This window comes from Hippichthys cyanospilos, chromosome 12, assembly GCF_059441005.1.
Source record: "Hippichthys cyanospilos isolate Australia breed blue-spotted pipefish chromosome 12, RoL_Hcya_1.0, whole genome shotgun sequence".
NCBI classification, from domain to species: Eukaryota; Metazoa; Chordata; class Actinopteri; order Syngnathiformes; family Syngnathidae; genus Hippichthys; species Hippichthys cyanospilos.
Genome location: NC_142380.1, coordinates 9506381 through 9529172, shown reverse-complemented (window position 1 = coordinate 9529172; position 22792 = coordinate 9506381). Strand labels below are relative to the sequence as shown.

The 22792-nt window shown below is 37.9% G+C and overlaps 3 protein-coding genes and 1 long non-coding RNA gene across 6 annotated transcripts; 1 reads left to right on the top strand and 3 right to left on the bottom strand.

Annotated features, from left to right (window-relative positions):
• Positions 1–559: 559 nt before the first annotated feature.
• Positions 560–2912, bottom strand: LOC148414765 (uncharacterized). Its single transcript, XM_088429271.1, has 2 exons — positions 2596–2912; positions 560–2084 (listed from the first exon to the last, which is right to left on the bottom strand). The coding sequence occupies exons 1-2, from the start codon at positions 2642–2644 to the stop codon at positions 871–873; spliced, it is 1263 nt and encodes a 420-aa protein (XP_088285397.1). The 5' UTR covers positions 2645–2912; the 3' UTR covers positions 560–870.
• Positions 2913–3904: 992 nt separating this feature from the next.
• On the bottom strand, positions 3905–6096 carry LOC148414764 (uncharacterized). Its single transcript, XM_088429270.1, has 2 exons — positions 5693–6096; positions 3905–5348 (listed from the first exon to the last, which is right to left on the bottom strand). The coding sequence occupies exons 1-2, from the start codon at positions 5805–5807 to the stop codon at positions 4138–4140; spliced, it is 1326 nt and encodes a 441-aa protein (XP_088285396.1). The 5' UTR covers positions 5808–6096; the 3' UTR covers positions 3905–4137.
• A 3415-nt stretch (positions 6097–9511) lies between these two features.
• Positions 9512–11492, top strand: LOC148414763 (uncharacterized). Of its 2 annotated transcripts, none has more exons than XR_015867438.1 (3): positions 9512–9650; positions 11058–11144; positions 11263–11492. It is a non-coding gene; the product is annotated as an uncharacterized LOC148414763 (long non-coding RNA). The 2 variants fall into 2 exon arrangements; XR_015867439.1 differs by having other exon boundaries at positions 11229–11492.
• Positions 11493–12816: 1324 nt separating this feature from the next.
• On the bottom strand, positions 12817–22210 carry tal1 (T-cell acute lymphocytic leukemia 1). 2 transcript variants are annotated; one of them, XM_088429275.1, is made up of 4 exons: positions 21568–22210; positions 19736–20369; positions 17462–17580; positions 12817–16263 (listed from the first exon to the last, which is right to left on the bottom strand). In XM_088429275.1, exons 2-4 carry the CDS (start codon positions 20278–20280, stop codon positions 15767–15769), a joined length of 1161 nt encoding a protein of 386 aa, XP_088285401.1. In that variant the 5' UTR covers positions 20281–20369; positions 21568–22210; the 3' UTR covers positions 12817–15766. The 2 variants fall into 2 exon arrangements, with proteins under 2 accessions (XP_088285401.1, XP_088285402.1); XM_088429276.1 differs by having other exon boundaries at positions 17492–17580; positions 21568–22209.
• Positions 22211–22792: the final 582 nt, after the last annotated feature.

The window sequence follows — 22792 nt, the reverse complement described above, 5'->3', positions numbered from 1 at the left end:
TTCGAATTTCAGCTTTCTCTGGAAGGAGCTCCCGCCTCCCTTGGTAGATTTGCATGTTAACGTCTTTGTGTTTCTCTGCTTGCTATTTCACAATTATTTCTGAGACGTACTTATACATTCGCGATTTTTACATGGGTTTTTCTGAGCCACAATTTCCCGATCTTCACGAGTTTGTTGTGGGGGCAAGCTATGTTCATTTTTGAGACCATCTTTTGAGGCAAACGTCGCACTGCTCCAAGATCCTCACACACACAGTTCCTCAAATGTTACGTGACTGAGCCCGTTCATCCTCCATCCGCCAGGCGGCAGTAAAATCTCTCTGTATGATTAGTATCATAAAATAACTGAGATACAAAAAAGAAGCAATAATAGAGAATTGAGGTGTCTACTGAAAAACAATCAAAGCACCTTACCCACTAAAAATCAGGATTAAAAACAACAAATATATTTGCCATTTCCTGTTGAAAACACTGATCTAATGGTGTGCACAAAGACCATGATGCAGTTTTATGAATGCAAGATGATGTTTTTTTTAATGTTTCTCATAAAAATGAAAGCATTTTCATTATTTAGATAACACAAATGTTTTATTCACAATTTTAAATTCCCATTTAATAACAATAACAGCTTTGTTCCAACCTAAAACAAGCCGATCCATTTGCAAATAGCTCAGTTGAAGCAGCAACTTTCACAATGACTGCACTTGTGATTTCAACATTAAAAAGATTTACAATTAAAAACAATCATCAGTACAAACATGTTTTCTCAGTCACTCATCAATCGAGGGTCCAAATCTATCTACCTAATTCTAATCATCATAAAATTGAAATTTAATATAAAATTTATGACTGACCACACGGGATTATTTCTTCAGCTTTTTTGTTTTCGAGTTTCACATCCATTTCTGCTCTTGCCAGAACACTTGTGGAACTTAACCTGCTGTTTACTAGTAAATGTTTTAGTACAAATTGTGCAGGAAAAAGGCCTCTCGCCAGTGTGTGTTCTCATGTGAATTTTCAAATTACCATGTTGAGAGAACTTTCGGCCACAAACAGAGCAGGCATAAGCTTTTACACCTGTGTGTGTGATTGAGTGTCTTTGTAAATGTCCCTTTGCATAGAATCTTTTACCACAAATTGAGCAGGCAAATGGTTTAACTCCGGTGTGTTTTTGGTTGTGCTTTAGTAAATCACCTTTTTGAGTATATTGATTGCCACATATTGAGCAGGCAAAAGGTTTCACTCCACTGTGTATTTTTGTGTGAGCTCGTAAAACTGACTGTACAGCAAATGCTTTTCCACAAACCGGGCAGAGGAATGGCTTTTCTCCGGTGTGACATCTTATGTGATTTACCAACTGTGGCTTGACACCGAAGCCTTTGCCACAAAATGAGCAGATGAAAGGTTTTACTCCCGTGTGGTTTCTGAGGTGAACTTTCAGATAGTATTTTGAACTAAAATTTTTCCCACACTGACAACATAAAAAGCGTTCCCGTTCAGTGCGGTTACTGTTATGAATATCACAATCTTCATCATCGTCACCGTCATCATCTTCGTCATCTCCATCATCATCATCATCATCTTTGTCATCATTTGTGTCTGTGAGTGAAACGTCTAACGTTATATCATCACAATCTGCTTGTGAGGCACCAGTGTGGTTTTCCAAGTGGATTTTAAGATGGTCCATTGAGCTAAATATTTTCCCACATTGACAACATAAAAAGTGTTCCTGTTCATTGTGGTTATAGTTACGATTGTTACAATCCGTATCATCATTGTCATCATTATCGCCACCACTCTCTGACGTTATATCATCACAATGAGCTTGTGAGGATCCGCTGTTGTCTGCATCATCTTCTGTTGCCATGTGTTGACTTGAGCTGCAGCTAAGAGGCGCCGTCCTGCCCTTCTCACTCTCATCATTGTCCTCATCTTCAATGTCCAAAAGGACAGTAGCCAATAATGGCTTTTGGATATGCTCCTCCTCATCCTTAACTTTGATGAGTAGAGGCTCTTCCTCCTCCTCCTCATGAATTTCAGAGAAATCTGCCTCCTGCTGTTGAGGACTGAGATATTTTTCATCGTCTGAAGGACAAGACACAAACAGAATTTGGAGGTCAAAATTCATGAGGTGAAATTTGAGAATTAGCAGCAGAGAAACAACAGCAGAGGTGGTTCAAAAAAAGAAAAATGAAAAACATTGCTGGGCTTACGCCAACTATCAAGGGCAGATGGAGGTCAGGGGAAGATCTGTGTTTCTTATGATAAAAACTCTTAATTATATATAATTACTTCATTGATAATACGTGAGGACTGAAAAGGAGTCTCACTATGGCAGCACCGTAAATTTGATACAATTTGCTCTAGCTGTGTTCAATACCTTTGTCAAACTGGCCGATACTCAGAGAAATTAATGAAAACAAAGGTCATAAAAACATGCGAAAGTAAAAAATACGTAAATAAAATGCAATCAGACAACGATTTTGAATGCAATTTGTAACTGCAGCAACGGTGATGCCATTGATATAGAGGCGTGTTTATTTTAAATGCTGTAAAGTCCTAATGCAGTAAGTGAGAAAATAAGAATCGTACAAACCTGCGCTGTATACCACAATACGTGGCTGCTTGCAATCTTGGCTCATCATTTGAAGTTGTTAGTTCTCTTCATTCAAGTATCGCGTACTTTTTGTTAGCGACTAGCGAGCTAAGCTAACTAGGCCGAGAGGCAACAACTCGCTGCGAAACAAATTCCAATTTCGGACACAAAGACTAGAGATGACATTCAAAGTATTGTTGGACGTCCCTTAGTCGAATCTGTAGTTCGTTTTTTTCGAATCGGAAAGGAGACGGTATGAGTGAAAGCTTGACCACAGTGTATGTTTGCTCGAAGAAAAAATCTGCACCGGAAGTCAGACGGGATCATCCCGCTATGAGATGATTTCACTTCTAGACGTATCCGCTTTACATTTCACATTAACAAATTATTTGTCAATACTGTACTGTATACCAAAACAAAGAACAATAACAAAAATATATACAAACAACCAGACATCCCATACAGACTGGTTCTTTGGCGTGTTCGATTCATTTTGTTAGTACAGTACCACTAATTTCCCTTCTGTTAAATTGTTTTCCCATTTTAATGTTTTTAACATGTTTTTTTTAACCCCTTAGATTTGTATTTGGACACTTAGTTTTGTTAAATTCGCATTTTAATATAAGGGTGATTTTAACTCCTTTTTTAAATTACTGTAATACAAAACACTGCATAGATGTTTTAATACATGGACATTTAAACATGCTTAAAATTCCTGTTTTCATTCCTGTCAACACCTAGGTGCACTGAATTTTACCAAAGTTGTCAGTTGCCCTTACATACTTATTTGTATGTATCCTTACAAAGTATTTATAACCCTGTCACGGAAATCAGCTTTAGCAGAAGGAATTAAGGTCACGCGAGATGTTTCTGAATGATATAGGTCACAGGTGTCAAACTCAAGGCCCAGGGGCCAAATCCGGGCCAGCCACATCATTTTATGTGGCCCACGAAATACTGATTTGACTTCAAGTTTTTGACTAAAATGACACACTTGAGAGGAAAAAGAAAAACATTTTTTGCTCCCAAAATCTCTTTTGCACAGTTACTTACCGGCCTCTCATCTCAAAACTTTAGTGTGTGACAAACACACTTAAAATTTATTTGACTACACAGTCATTCCGGCCTTCTGACAGAGATTGCAATTACTATGTGGGATTAGGGGATAAACATTTAATTATTCCAAATCAACAATACTTGCCTTGAGGACCCGCTGTGTATTATATTCCTGGTCAACTACAACAACGGCCAGGACAACTTTTTCAGATGTATCCAATAATCAGAGGTGGCAAAAGTAGTTACTTTGTACTTGAGTGGACTATGGACATTTATTTGTACATTTTAAAAATTAACACACACGCATTTTAAAGTGGAAGTGGTCACTAAACCCATCCTTAGTACTTGGGTCAAAGTTAAAAAAGGTAAAGTACAGACTGAAAATCTCCTAATTGTAACAGTGAAAATTTATTTCTCAGCCAATTACAGTTATGGTTTTTTTCCCACCACATTTTCCTTTATCATGTTCATTGGCCTATTCCCTTCTCAGCAGCATGTTTGCACCCCTTCAGCAGACATGCAGCAATTGTTATTTTTCCCACTAGTGCGTTTTCTTTTGTGTCTTGCTGATGGCATCTTTTTTGCAAAGCTTTGACCCCAAACCAAGCAGGCAGAAGGTATTTGCCTTGTGTGTATTCTCTTGTGAACTGTTAAATTTGGCTTTTGAGCGAAACATTTGCCACAAACTGAGCATACAAAAGGTTTCTCTCCAGTGTGTATTCTGGTATGCCTTGCCAAACAAGACTTTTCAGCAAAGCTTTTGCCACAAATTGAGCAGGTGAAAGGTTTGTCTCCAGTGTGTGTTTTTGTATGCCTTGTCAAACTTGTTTTAACAGAGAAACTTTGACCACAAACTAAGCAGGTAAACCCTTTCTCTCCAGTGTGTATTCTTGTGTGTTTTCTCAAAGTTCCTTTCTCCGAGAAACATTTACCACAATCTGAGCAGACAAAGCTTTTCTCTCCCGTGTGTGTTCTTGTGTGTTTGATCAAAGTCCCCTTTTCGACGAAGCTTTTACCGCAAAATGAGCACACAAACGGTTTCTCTCCGGTGTGCGTTCTTGTGTGTCTGGTTAAACTTGCGTTTACAGAGAAGCTTTCACCACAAAATGAGCATGGAAATGGTTTCTCCCCAGTATGTGTTCTCATGTGGACTGTCAAAGTGCCTTTTTCAATGAAGCTTTGACCACAAACTGTGCAGGTGAAAGGTTTGTCCCCAGAGTGCTTTCTCATGTGAACATTCAAATTCCCCTTAGAACAAAATGTTTTTCCACACTGAGCACATTTGTAATCAATAAAACATCTTATTCCACCTTCAGACTGTCCATCATGATCATGATCATCATCATCACTCCGGAAGTAAGATGCAGTGACATCACAATGCACTTGTGCCAATCCAGGGTGTTCAACATATTCTGTTGTCATATGATGACTTGAGCTTGGAGGCTCCGCCCCTCTGTTCTCCTCACTCTCACCGTTGTCTTCACCTTCACCCTTCACAAGGGCAAAGGTCAATGGCAACTTGGTGATGTCGTCCTCCTCCTCCTCCTCTTTAACACAACAAGCTTCATCTTCCTCTTTAACAAAGACAGTCTCTGGCTCCACTTCCTCTTTAAAGTGGGGATACTCCTCATCCTCCTCTTTTGTGGGAAGGCACTCTGGTACCTGTTGCTTTGAATGAATATATTGTTCATTGCTGTCTGCAGGACACAAGAACACAAAAACATACCTTTTGTTTGGTTCAGTCAAATCTGAAGTGGGGACTAAGATGTTGTGTATCTTCCAAACTTATTTTCATTTAATGTGTAAACTGGCCGTTTCACGTGATGATTGAATTGAAAAGTTATGCAGTTGAGTAATTTTGACGTAACCTGTGGATAATCTGCAGGAATGAAACACATTGCACCAAAAACCGCGGCCAGTTAAAACGCAACACTGACATCTACCATTATGAGTACAGTGTTCCATTAAAGTATAAACGCAACAATAGTACGTTCCAACAACAGATAGTAGGTATTTTACCAAACAGATAGCGTGTATTCACCTGTTCTGTATAGCACACTTGGAGGTTGATTGAAAGCAGCGGTTAGTCGTTGGCGTTTGTTCTCTTCTTTGATCCCGCAAAGTTTCTCGTACCCTGCGGTCGCCTTTGCACACATTTTCACGCGGTAATATTAACATGTTCGCAGCCGAGCTTTGTTTAGCGATGTGCCGCTAATAAACAAGTTAATTCGCTCATTGATTGCTAAAGGAAGCTACGATAGCCAAGATCGCGTACTGACCCAAACGCCTAATGCCACATGTTTTGAAACAGTAAAGCAGCAATAGGCACAATGACTTAGGGTTTCCATCTGTCCTGCTCTATTTGGGAGAGAATAATTAAAACTAGTAACTTTTGGTTTAGAACAAACCGTGCAGTAGGTCTTTTTGTGGTGTTTGTATCCGGGTTGGTTGGCTTTTAGGTACATTACCGCCGCCTACTGGTATGGAGTATGACTTCAGTAAGCCCCCCCCCTTCGGATAGGAATGGAATTTTTAAAGACTATCGTAGGTAAAATGATCTTCTCCACAGTGTGTTTTTTGGAGTAGGGTTTTAAATTAATCTTTATGGATATTTATTTGACCACAAAACGAGCCGCCAAAATGCTTGCCATTGTAAATTTGGCTTTTGTGGGGAACTTTTGTCACAGAGGGTGCATGAATATAGCTTCCCTCGATAGTAGTATGCTCCATTAAAAAAAAAACACAAAAAAAACATAAAACAGTTTCGAGTAGAATATTTTTCTACAAACCACACAAGCAAAAACCTAACAAAACAAAAAATTAAACAAACAAAAACTATGTTGTCACAGTTGGTATGTTTTGCTTGTGATAGTCCCTACTTGTGATCTACATCACCTTTGGTTTTCATGTGTTGCTGTTGAAATGATTTTTGAAATTGAATGGAATTATCCATGTTACCTGTGGTTTCCACTAGAGTGCGCATTGTGCTTGTGCTCTAAATGCACAAAAACAAATGCAAAAAAAAAGATTTTCTTAAATTGATGTGTCTTATACCGATCCTTGTGTTACTATTTTATACATATTTTTGCTTGTCTTTCAAAAAAAATGGTTGGAGGTGGATTGCAGCTTCCGTTTCAAACACACTTGCGTCTAAAACCGATGCCAGTTAAAAAAAAAAAAAAGGCTGCAGATAGCAGCTACAGCTAACCCTCTGCAGTAAAGACGCCATATGGCATCCCCATCAATTACAACTGGGCCGTGCCCTCGCAACACTGTGAAAAATGGCATTGACTTTTACAAATGTTACATCCTTGCTCAGAGGCACTAACTCACACGCTTGCACACAATTGTAATCCATCTAAGAGACACATTTCCAAAGAATATATTTTTACTTTTTTTACAGCGACCTTCTGCTGGAGGCTGCCTGGCTTTGATGAATTTTCCTCCCAAAGGGAATATATAAGTTGTGTTAACATTCATAAGAGTTGAGTTTTACCTCTATATTATTATACAAAATTAAATGAGCAACTATTTTCACGGGTATTATTGAAGATTAAAAATGGTAATAATTTGAGGTCTTGTTTAAGGATTACCATACCAAAAAATTATGGAAAACAAACTACCACGTCATAGATGAACAGCACTGAAATATAAGCCATAGGTTGTAACATTAGATACAGTATTTATGCCGAAAAAATGGTACTATACATGAATGTTTAAAAAAAATCTATATAAATATACATATAGATGTAGATATAGATATAGATGTAGATATAGATATAACACAGAAAAACTGCATTGGTCCATTAGCCACAGGGCTCAAATCATGAGAAAAAAGTCGCAGCTTTAAGTCTGAAAAATATGGAACATACTTACTGTATATGATACTTATATTTGCTATCCAAAAGTGCAAGAATGAAAAATCAATGGATTACCACATTTTTCAAAAGTATTTAACAGCTGAAAGAAACAGACTTTTCCAAGAAATTCAATTTCAGTGAGCTGCAGCTTCATTTACGAACTGCGGCACACAAACAGACATACTTAACAATGATTATGTACGAGTATATTTCCTGTTTTTTTTTCATTGATGTCCCAGCTCTTCACAAATCAGGCTTCAACCCTCACTCTTTTCTTTTTTTTTTTTTTTTTTTTTTTTTTTTACAATAGTATCTTCTAAGCAGCCCCACTTGTCTAAACATGGCATTCTGGTTAACCCTTGTAATATGGATTATGAACCAACAAGGCCATGTTTTTTTCCCAAAAATGTCTATGCTTTGGAGGCGTGATAACTAAGTCATGTTTTAACATTTTCCTTCTTTCAAACACTCAAAATGTTCAGTGGCGTAACCTTAATAATAATCTCCCATATGGATTGAATGTGCATGCACACATGTAGAAGTGCATTCTTTCAAACATTATTATCATATGTGGAATATGAAATAAGTAGCAAAATCCCCCCATTTAAATTCATTTTAGGAGAATTGCTGTGGAGTGAAAATGACATTACAGTTGCTCAGGTAACAACCAATCACATCTCACCTGTTTTTCTGAGTTTGGTCATGTGACATTCACAAGCTGAGCTGCAATGGGTTGTTACTTGATCCCTGAGTTCCTGTGGTGTGTTTTCTTTTGACAGCAAGTGGCAAAATTGCCACCCCATGAGATGGATGAAAACAGCTGGATTTTGCTGCTTATCATATGTCACACACACTATATTAATAAGAAAATATTTGTTTGAACCTCGTGGGGATGCATAGAACTTCTGACTGTTAAAGGGATAGTGTGTAAGATTTAGACCGTTTTTTATTACGGACAGCAGGAGGTGCAGCAGGTGCTGCATTTACCATTATCCATAACTATAACAAACATGGCCGCCTGCAGAGAAGTGCCACCCACCGTGTTATATAATTTAATGATAACTAGACCTATGATTATATTTAAAACATACTGTGGGTCAATAAGAAGGCATTTATTTGCAAGTTTTGGAATTATGCAATCATTTAATTTATTCTTTTTTAATGAAAAACAGTCTAAATCTTAAACTCTGTCCCTTTAACAATTTTTGGCGAGTCACTTCCCCTTTAAATCTATTGACTTGCAAGTAGATTCATTATACTGTATATGCAATTTCAGTTGGTGACTGCATAAGTGATTATTTTTGCTAATGGCACAATTGTGCAATGATCTTATGAAGTGCAATCTATGGAATTTATTACAGTAACAGTCAGTTTGACGCAATGTCGTTGCACACCACTGCAAACTACAAACTGAAGAATAAATCAACCAGCATTATCTTTTTGAATGGTGGATTTCTTTGTAAAGCATTCCTAATGCCATCGGCCGTGCAAAACTCATCTTGAGTTGGCTGAAAGCAAGAAATACAATTTTATAATACACAATACAGAAAAATCACCTTAAAGGAGTCCACATTGGGGTACTTTTTGTTTGTGTTAATTTTTCTCCAAATCACCTCAAATTTTACATTGGGGATGGTGTGTGTGTGTGTGTGTGTGTGTTAAAAATGCATCCTGCTTGTTTGTTCATAGGCCTATCTGTAAATATGTGTTTGTGTGTGTGAGTGTGTGTGTGTATATGTATTTGCTACTACTGGGCGTGAAAATATAAATAACTGCGTTGGCAGTGTATGCAGTGTAATCTGTTCCCAGCAGGCCGGATTCCCACCGAGAGAAAGACAGTATATTGTTCCTGCAGCAGCACAGATAACAACTAATTAGCATACTGAATCATTTGGCTGCGAGAGCCACTCAGCCACCCATCTGCACCCAGCTGATAAACCTTTATGCGCAGCGTACACTCCTACTCACACATGCGTGTGCAGGGGCCTCCTCTCATATACACTTTCTTGCTGAGTTTTTGGGAGCATCAAGAACACTGAGGCAGGTATGGGGATTAACCCGGAGAGCCCCGTCGGTGGACCTGATGCGCGCACGGCACTGCGGATTTTCAAACACGCATGTCTGCCACTATTTCTGGAAGTAATTAAAAAAAAATCTAGATGTGTTGTTTAAAGCAAAAGCATATTACTCACTCCGTGCAGTTTTTCACATCTTAATCTTATTTATTTATTTATTTATGTATTTATTTATTTATTGTGAGATACCCCTCTCCCCACATGTGCTTACTGTGTTAATGATAATATGTAGTCTGACGATACCGCTGTAATTTTTCATTTCAAACAAAGAGCAAATTAATTGGAGCATGAATCAACTCATTGTTATTTTTTGTAATTTTTTTAGGTAATATCATTTGATCAAGTCTCTAATGTAAAAAACAAAATAATGTCATGCCTACTGATATTGGTATCGGACAGTATTCTTGGCTAGCTGTTCCAAAATGAGGGTACATAAAGGCATTTTGGGGGAATGTCTGATTTTAACAGGCCTTCCTTCTGCAGGTATGCACAATCAAAATTTTGCACTTTTTAATGCTGTGACAGGAACAGAACATTTTTTATTTCAAATTAAGAGCAAATGAATTGGAACATGAACCAATTTATTGCTAAATTTTGTTTAAGTGACTCTCATGCAAAACGTTTTATGTCATTATTTTACTACTTTTTATCCAAATACATATTGTCATTAGAGAAACATTTTTTTAGGCAAACGAGTCAGGAATAAAACAGAGGATGTTACACAAGTTACCTTCTGAATTGCTCAATAATATTCATCTAGAGATACTACTACACATCTAGTTCCAAAGTTTAAGAAAGAATTAGACATGGTTGGCAGAGCACTCCGTTTTAAATGTTTATTTTTTTTTCCTTTCCAACTAAAAATCCTTTGTGCAGGTTAAGGGCACTTCACTGAAAAAAAAAACAAAAACCTTTGTGTACCTCATTGAAAAAAGGTTGAGAACAACTCTGCGTTGTAATCTCACCATTGTATCAGAAATGGAAAAAGTTCTATTGACACAGCCCTAACCTCAACCAATTGTCTCCTCTTTGTTGTAATACTGAGACTGGCCCGTAAGGGGCAGCATGGTGCAATCAAACTGTCAAACAATACAAAAGAAGAACCAGACAGGCTAGGCTACATTTACTGTTAGCTTGGCATCTTTGCTTCCATGGCTTGGACCTACTCCCTTAAGAATTTACCATCGTAAAAATATCATATATTTACAAATGTTGAAAATTTTCTGAGCAGCATAAACTAATAACTCAAAATAACCTTACACCTTTCTGGCAGAAAGAAATTGGCCCGATTATCGGTATGTATGCAATCGTTTGTCTCCGTTTGTCTGTATAGTAAATTTCGTAGAACATTTTTCACTCTTCCAGTCTCATTGAGACTAAATCCAAGTATAGATTTAACTTCATTTTTCCCAGCAACAAAATGTAGTCTTTTTGAGTAAAATATACTGAAATGTCCTGTGTAATTTCTCAGATGCAACATCCAGCTGTGACTCTCATCTGGGCGCAAATTCCACTCACGTCCCAAAATGGTGCCTTGGATTTGACTGGATCGTGAGAGGTATTCATTTTTTTCTCATTAAAATTATGAGCTGTATTGGCGCAGTGCAGACACGACAGCGTACATCTGTGCCTGCGAGCGCAGGGGGAGGCTGTTGAGAGTTCTCTGACAATGGCAGGATATCCTGGAGGTCACTGAGCCGCGATGACCTCTACGGGAAGTTGTCACTTGCTGGGAGGAAGTGAGGAATCCAGTGCAGGGAAATTCATCACGAAGTTTTGGCCTTAAATATTTGCAATGTCACTTGCAGCCTGTAAGGGGCGCTAAAAATATCCACCAACAGGACACAACATTAGGTGAATGTGAATTTCCCTACGGGGATGAATAAAGTATCTATCTATCTATCTATCTATCTATCTATCTATCTATCTATCTATCTATCTATCTATCTATCTATCTATCTATCTATCTATCTATCTATCTATCTATCTATCTATCTATCTATCTATCTATCTATCTATCTATCTATCTATCTATCTATCTATCTATCTATCTATCTATCTATCTAGGTACACCTATGCAATGTATTTAAATTCTTTTCAAGTGCTTATCAAACAATTGCGTTTACAAGTTCTAACAATTAAAAAAAAAAGTAACATGCACGTTTCTCAAATCGATAGCCTTATTTATAGAGCAGTTCTAAATAACTGTCACTGCACATTAATCTAATTATATGCTTAATTAATACTATTTAAAAACCTATCAGGGATGGATCGATTTTAGGCCAGACCAATTACTGGTGCAGATATGTGGCATTTTGATGAATATTGGAATTGGCTTTATAAAAAAAAAAAAAAATACATTAGAGTTTTATCTTTTTTTTAAAAATTTTGAACAGGTTCGACGTACTGTCGAAAATTAAAAAATGCTGTTTACAAATGGGAGAAATACAAACAATTTTGAGTCGGTAGTATGTATAATAATAGGTATTTTCTGTCCGATTCAGGATTGAAAAAATATAAATACTTTGAGTGTTTTCCTTTATGACTAACATCTAGCGAATGTGCTAAGTGTTAACTTGACAGTGTAAATACCAAGTCGATTCAAAGTATTTGTCACGTGCATGTGAATTTCTTACTTTGCTGTTCATGCAAAAGCAGTAAAAATAAGTACTAAGGACAAAAGAAACAAAACAAGGTATAAACAACACACAGGTAACATGTGGCTCTATTTCATCTATTTGCTAACTCTATGCTAAAAATATGTTACATATTGAAATGAGATGTTTTAGGACAAATGCAGACACTTCTGTGTTGATTATTATGGATTTTGTTAGATTCAGGATTGAAAAATGAAAATTGGGAAGAGTTTCCCCTTACTACAGTACTAACATCAAGCTAATGTGATTGGGGTCATTTTCATTTTGGCATAAATACAATGTGGCTATATTTCGTCCACTTGCTATTTCTCTGCTGACTTCTTGTTACTCGTGGTGCTATTCCATACAGGTGCTTTATTAGGACAAATACAGACAGTTTCATATAAATTAATATGGTTATCAGATTTAAGATTTAAAAGTTTTAATTTATTTCAACACAGGAAGAGTGAGAATATTACCTATTTACAGTGGTCACATTATCATATTACAATGAGCACATCATGAGACATCATGGTCACAGCAAGGTGAACACGAAATCAGAAGGGATTTAAAAAAAATTGTGACACACAAGTATTTGTTTTTCAACCTTTATTGGCTCTCTCTTAGGAAGGATTTAGAGGGGGGCAAAAAAGCCAAAACCTTCTAAATGATTAACCACTTTGGAGACTTTTTGATCAGCATCTTTTATTCAGAGGGTTTTGTGTAAAATTCAATGAATTTAACATCGGATATATTCATAGATACATCTATCATACAACAAATATGTCATAAGCAAACGTACAACGTCCTTTTACCGCAGTTGATGAACTACCATAGTTTCCAAAGGTACCAATAAAGGTTACTAAGTTGTGCTGAAAAGCAGAATTGTGCAGAAAGCACAATAGGATGTGGACTGTCTCTGTCAGAAAACTGCTGGTGCTGTCCCGATATTAATGCTCGTGTATGTCGCAGTCTGTCGGCTTTAAGCTTTGCAACTAAGGGGCTCCATTTTTGTACCTTACTAAAAACTACATATGCGTTACAGTTAAAAAAAATGAAAAAAAAAAACTAGACATTCATGTCAAAATGAGGTTGTGACCGACATTTTTGTACACCTTGTTAATTGCCCTGTTTTCTTGTACCTCCCAAGCAAAATTGCGCAAATTTGTTTGGGTCCGTTGTCGTTTTCCGTAACGAGATGACATGGTACCAACATTTCACGTGCACGACTCTGGGTCGCTCGCTTTACTACGTCTCTTCTTTCTTCGAAACTCAACCCATGAAAAAACAACACACTTATAGGTACATATTAAACCACATGACATTGTTTCGTAAAAATAGAAAGCTATTTACAAGACACCGTTGCTTGACTACCACAAAACTCAAGGACATGTTTTTTTCTTTTTTTCTAAATGTTTGTTAAACTGAGCTATGTTCTCACAAGAATTTAGCGGAAGTTCTTCGAGTAAGAAAAAAAAAACCCTACTTTTTGTGTATTGCTAGTTTAATACACACTTGAGATAACATGTGTGCAAATTAATTTCTTCATGTGAAAAACACGGATCATGCTAAAGAATTCTGTAAGTCTCTGCCAGAGTTCACTTTTGCAACATTCCTAGGAAATCACAATGTTCCATCCTAAATTGCATCTGGTTTGGTAAATTACTTGCAGCTGCCAATGTGCAGTCAACATTTTGGACTGGCAAACTCATTCAAACGTACTTAAAAATACATTCAAACATACTTGTCAGCTAAATAGTAAAATCATTGTATTTTTTTTTCTATAATTCCACAGGGTATTCACTTGTGCATGTATACACCCCATGGCATTATGGGAAAAATGTCAAACATAAAATAGTTAACTGTACTTCTAGGCACATTGCGAAAAACATGCCATTTTTTCCTCCTAATTCCACACTGTAAAGACTTGCAGATGCACATACCAAGTGGAATTTGTTGAAAAACGGACATATAAATAAAACGATTGAAAATGATTGTAAACAATGTTTACTTCCTCGACCATCGGTACAATATAAGCCAAATGGTGAATTAAAAATAGCATTTTTTTCCCCATAATGTGACAAGCTATACTTACAGATCTGCATACCATGTTGCATCGTGCAAAAAATGGCAAACTGACCAAGTAATAAATTTAGTATTAAAAATTAACAATGGTAACCTAATCTTCAACCATATCGTCTGTTTGAATATATTTGTAAACTGTATTTTTTCCCCATAGTGCAAACTCGTACTTACAAATCCATCCAAATGTATTAGTAGGCAGAATGCTAAAAATATAGCATTTTTCCCATAATGCCTTGTGGTATTGACTTGGTCATGCACATATTGTGACGAAAAAGGAAAAAAGTGCCAAATGGACATGATAATAAAACCATAAAAATCACAAATAAACTGCTTACTTAAATTTTCAGCGTATTTGGTATAATGTAAAAACAAATGCTTCAAAAGCATTTTTATCCAAAATGCCCCAGGGTATGATCACCCATAAAAATGATGGAAAACAATATGAAAAAAAGCTTTTTTTTTTTTTTTTTACTTGAGTGTGCCAGTCAGTCCCCTCTGGCATCATGAAATAAAGTGCAATATTTTCAGCATTTGTATTTTCAAGTACTTTTGAATGAGTTAGCCCATCATCGATTTTAAACCCAATTGCTTCTAAGACTTAATCTTGGTAAATTCTCGTGAGAACAAACTTATTGTGTCCTTGGTTGTTTTGGTAACACAATACATTGTCTGCCCATGAATGCCCATTTTCCTTTTGGATACGTGCCTCCATAAAACCAATGCTTATAATATTAATATTAATAATAATTGCAAGAATTCTTGCTTTTCTTTGTACAGCGTGTCATTATTGTTTGGTTTTGTCTCGTTTTTGCTTTGATTGCACATTTGTTTTCTTTTCAATACCATACATAGGATTAGGGATTCAGCCCAAAAAGTTAACCTTTGCCTTTAGAACCTCTTTAACCCTTGTGCAGTTTTTAAACGTTTTTTGGGTCTTTTTCTTTTACATCATTATTTCAGCCACGATATGGCACACTCCTGGTTGTGTGATAACTAAGTGGTCATGCCATGTTGAGCTTTGATGCGTCGTCACCATCTTGGTGAATTTTCAGCTCCCTAGTGTACTCTTTCAATGCTTTTCCTTTGATGTGAAATGCCTTTGATGGCAAGATGAAAAGATTAGACCAACTACAACCTCGACATGTGGTCATCATCCGGGCGAAATTTCAGGTCCTTACCATCTTCTTTCAATGCTTTCACTTTGATGTAAAGATCAAAGTATTGGAGAAAATACCGCACAAAGGTTAAAAACAAAGACACGTCTCATCTGCAGGCCGCTCACTCAAAGACATGCAGAATTTACAAGTTGTCCGTTGGAGCAAATTCCAGCGTGGGGCCAACCTGGTCTTTCGCATGGATGCGGTTAGGTTCAGCTCAGGTCCCCATGTGGAATGACCCACCGCAGGTGTAAGCTGACGGTGTCCAGCTGAAGTTTGTCTTCGCCCTTTCGGCGTCAGAATCATCGGCGGCCGGAGCCATCCAGCGCACGTCCGTTGCGCCTGAGATGGAGGGGAGGAGCGCGAGACGGCGCCATAGTCCTAGGAACAGGAGGAGAGTCCCGATCCTCCACGAAGCTCTCCGGGCTGCCCTCGGCGTCGCCGTCGGGCAAGCTCCCGCAGCTGGAGCCGGGCGACATGCTCTCCGGCAGCTCGTCCCTGGCCGCGTCCTGACGGGGGCCGACCTGGGGCGCGCCCTCGCGGGCCGCCACCAGGATTCCCGTGTCCCCTTCGGTCGCTGCGGCAAGGTTGCGCCCCCCGTCCTGGTCCTCCAGGAGGTTGGACAGGAAGCTGATGTACTTCATGGCCAGACGCAGGATCTCGTTCTTGCTCAGCTTTTTGTCCGGGGGGTGAGTGGGGATGAGCTTACGCAGCTCGGCAAAGGCGCCGTTCACGTTCTGCTGCCGCCAACGTTCCCGGCTGTTGGTGAAGATACGCCGGACGATCTTCGGTTGGCCGGCTGGGAGGATGCACATGGAGGAGATGTGAGTAAACAGGAGAAACGAAAGGGACATTGAAACGGCACATTAAAGAAATACAGTGATCTCCCTCCCCAATTCACGCTACGCCAGTACCTTGATTTGGGTGCGGCCCAACGGAATGGGACCACGATTTTAAAAGTAGAGGATAAACAATTTGAGCATTTCCATATAGTCGGTCTACATGTGTCGGACATCCTTTTATGTTCAAATATCCATAGCTGAAAGGGATTGTCCGAATCATGAGTGTGCCTACGGTGGCTTGCAATGTTTGTTAGCATTAAGATAAAATGTACTTGATTTTTGTGGGGGGGGTTTTTGTAAATATGTAGACCATTGTTTTTTGTTTTTTGTTTTTTTTTACAAAGGATACAAAATTACATTATTGTTATATTATCGGTCTACATGTTTTGCACCACCGTTTGTTTTCAAATATTTGTTGCTCTTAGGGATTGTTGTAATTTTTTTTTTAGCACATCGATGGTGGTTTGCGATGTTTTTTAGCATTGAGATGAACTGACTATTTTGTGGTTGTTTAAAGTTCGACAGTAATTTTCAACAGATATTTTTGTAGTCTTGCGTGTCAAATTTTTGCTCATAAATCAAAGCAAAAATATCAATCAAAAAAGCGTTCATATCTTGGAAAAACTCACTAAACAAAATGAGCCACCGAGCTGTCAGTATAGATTGAATTTAAGTGCAAAATTCATGCATTTTACAGTCATAAGAGAGGCGAGTGCATACAGCTCCATCCTCACACCCCTAACCGTGGTGTCTTCCAGGCTTTTGTCGTCCTTGGAACACACCCAGTCTATCTTAATCCCTCAGCCCACTCTGCAGTAAATGCTTGGCGTGGAGGTGGAAGCAGCAAAAGCACCCCCCCCTCTCTTTTTCCTCCCCTCCTCCTGTTCTCCCATCCTCCAACCTTGTATGTGTCAGGATGAGTGGGCAATGGCGGAGAAGATGGTTTACGCCAGAAAATCTAAATCTACCTGAAAGAATCTTGCTTTAAATTGACACAATTAATTATTGGTCTCACAGTATTTTGTTTTTGTTTTTTCTTTTTGCAAGACCTGATGTTGATCCATTTCAGCGGATGGATGAACTGATGGAGATGAGGAGGAGGAGGGGAGGGGGTATAACCGGCAGGTGGGAGGACACAGCAGAAGTGCGTCTTACCATACTTATAAAGATCTAAAATGCGCCTACCCTCGTCGAGTTCAACCTCATAAGGCGCCGGGCGGCGTTTTACCCTGTTGCTGGGGTACATGCTGTAGTGCTCAGAATCCCCTCCTAGACTGCACCCACATACAAAAAAACACAAGAACAGCGCATTACACTTCATCATCAGAACAAGAGAAGGAAAATGCATGTTAACACTGATCATATACTGGTATGAGCATGTTAAAATGTAAGATGCAAGAGACGACTTATATATTAATACTACTCTTATGTTAACTATATCACCGTTATATTATCAGTGTACAATAAAATGTCCCATATTTTTGCACCTTATCGTCAGACTAGGATGACAAGCGGGAAATGCATGTTTACATAGTCATCAAAATACTAAATGTTGTCACGTGCTCACGTTAGCTTTGCCATCATCGCCAAAATTATTTTAAACGTTTTTTGCACATATTCATCCAAATTAGAGCAAATGCAGAAAATGCCTGTTGAAACTGCTTAAATGTTGATTTTTTTTTCATCTGGCACAGGTATTGTTACTATATGTTAGCTTTATTATTATTGTGCTGTTTTCATTTTTAGAAAACGTTAATATCATCATCATTACAACAACACATATTCTCCTGAGAGACAGTCCATCTATGTCTATGGAAGTGGGCATTTGTTTTGTTCTATATCTTTGGACTCATTGAAGCTACTAAGTCCTCGTGTCCTTAGCAGAGGACATCCTGACTTTTCTAATGTAATCTCTCATGTTTGCATGGGATACATGAAAAATGCTAAATCATCCTGAGATATACTCGTTTTTTTACACGATCTTGGGCATTTGTTTTATTTTTTATTGCGATTGATGTATTTGCTTGATTATTGATTGTAGTCTGCTGCTCGGGAAGTGAACGGAATAAGAATTTCATTGTGTGTTATAGTAACACTATACATATGACAATAAAACTCTTGAATCTTGAATCTTTTGGCCCTTTTGGCTCATTGGAGCTACCTTATCTCAGTAGAGGACATGCCAGACATTTTACGTGATATGCCAATTGTTTTGATGGGACTTTACTAATCAAAATTGACACAGCAGTGGACACAAGTGAGTGGATTGGCTCTCAGGAGGATCTAATAGTTTGTTATTATTTGTAATAACCAATAATCATCAAAATAAGATCACAGGAAAATACATTAATCCTAATTCCAAATGCCACTTTTTATGTTGCACTTGATCCATTAAGACAGGATACAGTAAAATGCTTATAACTTTATGATTGTACATGAAAATGTGTGTTTCTTTTCCCTCCATATAAACATCAGAATCACACTTTACATACAGGAAAACTGATGTTGTTACCTAATGTTAGCTTTAGCATTATTGGGTCATCATTATAACGTAACAAAAATGAACGTATAATCGTGACATCGCCGTGTATTAAAATTATGCGATTGCGTTTGCTTTCAATTTGTCATGACGTCATCTATACTGTTCATTAAATACGTTTGCGTCTAACTATCAAATTAACCCCGGATGCGGTGAAATGTATATTGAGACTGAAAGTATAAATGTATTATTTTTTGCGTATTTATGAAATCACATGCATGTAAACACAATCTGCATATTGAACAGTGTAAAAATTAGAATAGTGAAATGTATATTAACATTGGAAGTAAATCTATGATTTTTTTGCATAATTATGAAGTCACATGCATCTAAACACAATCTGCACATTGAACAGTGTAAAAAAAATAGAGCATATGCAGAAAAATGCATTAGTGACGCTTTAGGCGCCAGTTTTTTTTTCAACATTTGAAAAGGCTGTATTATGATAACGGTTAGAGATGAAGGCATAATATGTAAATTCGGCGAGTAATGGGTTAATATGTTCAGTAAAGAATGACAATTGGATCTGCATGTAATCAGCTGCAAAATATGGCGACAAAACACAGTTATTGGCTTCACTATTACGTTGTTTTTGCATCATATCATGTGCATATGCATGATGATCATCCGTAGAATTAAGGCCTCTTGCTGGAAAACACACTGAATCGTGTTAACTCGTTATTACATCATCAATCTGCAACCCCCCCCCCCCCCCCCCAAAAAAAAAAAAACACACACAACGCACAGAGCAACGTGCAAGGTCTCACGTTTTTCGTTCTAAGTTTCGATCATCTTCCTTTCCGTGATGCAAATAAAAGACGTCGGCAAAACAAATATTTGCGTGTTTTTTTTTTTTTGTTTTTTGGGGGGGTAGGGGGCGGGGTTGTTACCTGTTGATGGCGGCGAGAGGCTGCGCCAGGTTGTAGAGCATGGCCCGAGCCGGGACAGGGAACGCGTTGGGGCTCAGCTGGACCATTCGAGCGTCGTCTCGTTGGGTGTGTGGCAGTGGAGGAGGAGGAGGAGGGAGAGGAGGAAGAGCCAGAGCTGGGGGAGGTCTGCGGAGCTCCGTGATGGGCACCAAATGGCCGTCGGCCCCGCGCTCCAGCGCCTTTATAGCATCCCTCCTGGAGAGCTCGATCACCGGCACTTCCCTTTTCAGGTCAAGGGCGTCGCGGGAGGCGGTTTCCTTGGCAACGCCGTTGATGACGACCAGGGGCCCGTTGGTGGAGTTCTGCAGGGGCGCGTCAGAGCGCTCCTCTCCTCCCCCTTCTTTCTTTTCTTCCTCCTCCTCCTCCTCGTCCTTGTTCTTCCTCCTCCGCCTCCTCCTCAACGTCGCCTCCTCCTCCTCCTCCTCTTCTTCGCATCTGATGAGGATGGAGGAGTCCTCCGCGTCTGGACTCGCGCGGCAAAGGTCCGGCTGTCTTTTTTCCATCATTTTCGCTTTTGGGGCTTGGGTCTCACGCAGTCCGGATTAGCACGGTGTTATCCATTAGAAAAACGTCGGGGAGGATGCAAACGTGCGACCTTACGAAGGGAAAAAGTCACTTTTTGAATTATATATGTATGAGGTACGATAATCACTGAGAACGAGTTGAATTGACTTTACTCAATTTTACGTCGCGAAGCGGTTGCACCACATGAACTGAAATCAAATTTTAAAATACAGTTTACATCTAATAGAAAAATCTGGATCCATGTTTTTTTTTTATAACCTGACGAAAAAAAAGAGTAAATTCAACTCACCATGTTTTTGTCAGTAAATTTCCCATTTTCCATCATGTAAATGCCTTGTGGCTTCATGATTGAAAACGAAACCTATTTTACAGACAAGTTTGTCTGCCAAACTTTTCTGACACAATAAAATGTTTAAATCGTATTTTTATTATCCGAACACTCGACATGTAAAAAAAAAATATTTTTAAATCTTTGAAAATGTCACAATTATTGGGACAAAATGTTAATATGGAGATGTAATTATAAAATTCCAAAATGCTTATATATATTTATGTTTTATGTCAAAACGAATATAAGACATTTTTAATGACTGTTTTGAGTGGCTTGAAATAACATAATGGGGTAACAATGATAAATAGAAGCTTATTAAGACATTTTTTAATTGCGTCAAAAACGAAATACGAGCTCTATTATTTTTAAATCATCTCAAAATTCACATTTTACTGTTGCAAAACGAGGATGACAGTTTGAAAAATATTTGCAAGAAGACACCTGTTTTCTTTTATATTTGATATCACATTTTAATATTCAAGACAGTGTTTTTACTTTAAATGCATTTTGATCAATTTCTGCTGATATGTTGCAGTTTGAACATTTTTAACATTTATTACCAGAAGACGTTTAGACCGCAAGATGATGTATCATATTTAGACTCAGACGTCTTTTTTTTTCTTTTTTTAACGTCGTTATCCAAGGTCTCTATTACTGTTTTAAAAAACGATCCACATAAGAATTCAACAGTAGGTTTGATCAGTAAGCTTACAATAGTTTTTAAAATGTGGATTTGACGTGTTGGAAGTGTCCAATTCCTGGTAGGCCTGGCATCCGTTCTATTAGCCCTTCGAAGCGAAAAGCAGCGAGGATCACAGTAGCGCATCAACATATAATAATGGAAGACTTCTTACGGAATGCCGTTCGCAATTAATTTATTGTGTTAAACGAGCCAAAGAAGGTGAAGGTGTCTTTGCGTCCGTTTTGGAGCACTTACCGTCGGGAGTGCTGCTGTTGATGCTACCGCCTAAGTGGAGCCATTTTGTGAGTGGGTCATCCATGTCTGACGTTTTTTTTTTTTTCCTTTTTTTTCTTGAGCTTCCAGTGTGTGTTCGTGTGTGTACAGTAGGCGTGTGTATTGGGCGCCGTATCCAAGGCTCGCTCGCTCGGCGGAACCCAGGCCGCAATGTGGCCGAGGGAGATAAGCGCGCGGCGGCGGCCTCTTCACTGGCGATAAGACCCCCTAAAGCCATTATTTATGAAATGATTCATTATTATTTGCCTGTCGCGGGAGGGGGGTATCGGCGTGTGGAAAGGGGGGGGGGGGGGTGTAACGGCGATGTAGTAGCTGTACTGTAACGGTGGCTGTTTTTTTTAATAATTGAAAAAAAGCTCAGGTTATGACCGAGTTCCCATTGTGTCTGTTAGGATAATTTATCCCTTAAGATAAAAGACTATCCCATACCGCACCGCACCCTGAAAACATCAATGTCTTCAATCCATATCCCTTACAATGATGAAGGTTCAATTATCATAGAGATGTGTCCTACATGGCGAAGTGGCACAATTTCTTCAATTTATAGTAAACACTTATATGTGACACTTATATGTGACACGTAAATAAAGAGAACATGTATAATAATATTAGTAGTAGTAGTAATAATAATAATAATAATAATAATAATAATAATAATAATATAATTATCATCATAATAACAATAATAGTAATAATAATCATTATAAAATAGGATGTTAATTGCTGTATTTGCCATATATATATATATATATATATATATATATATATATATATATATATATATATATATATATATATATATATATATATATATATATATATACTGTATAGAGATATATATATATATATATATATATATATATATATATATATATATATATATATATATATATATATATATATATATATATATATATATATGTGTGTGTGTGTGTGTGTGTGTGTGTGTGTGTGTGTTTGTGTAAAATTTTAAATTGATTTCGATTTCGATGCATTAAATACACTTCTGTTCGATACAGGAAAATACCAATACATGTCTTGATGCGGCAAAATGAACAGGTATACGTGTATTATTCATTTATTATTATTATTTTATAGCTTTATGTGGAGGAATCATATGTAATAATTCCTCGTGAAATTCAGGCGTTGTCGTGGTAACGTATATATATATATATATATATATATA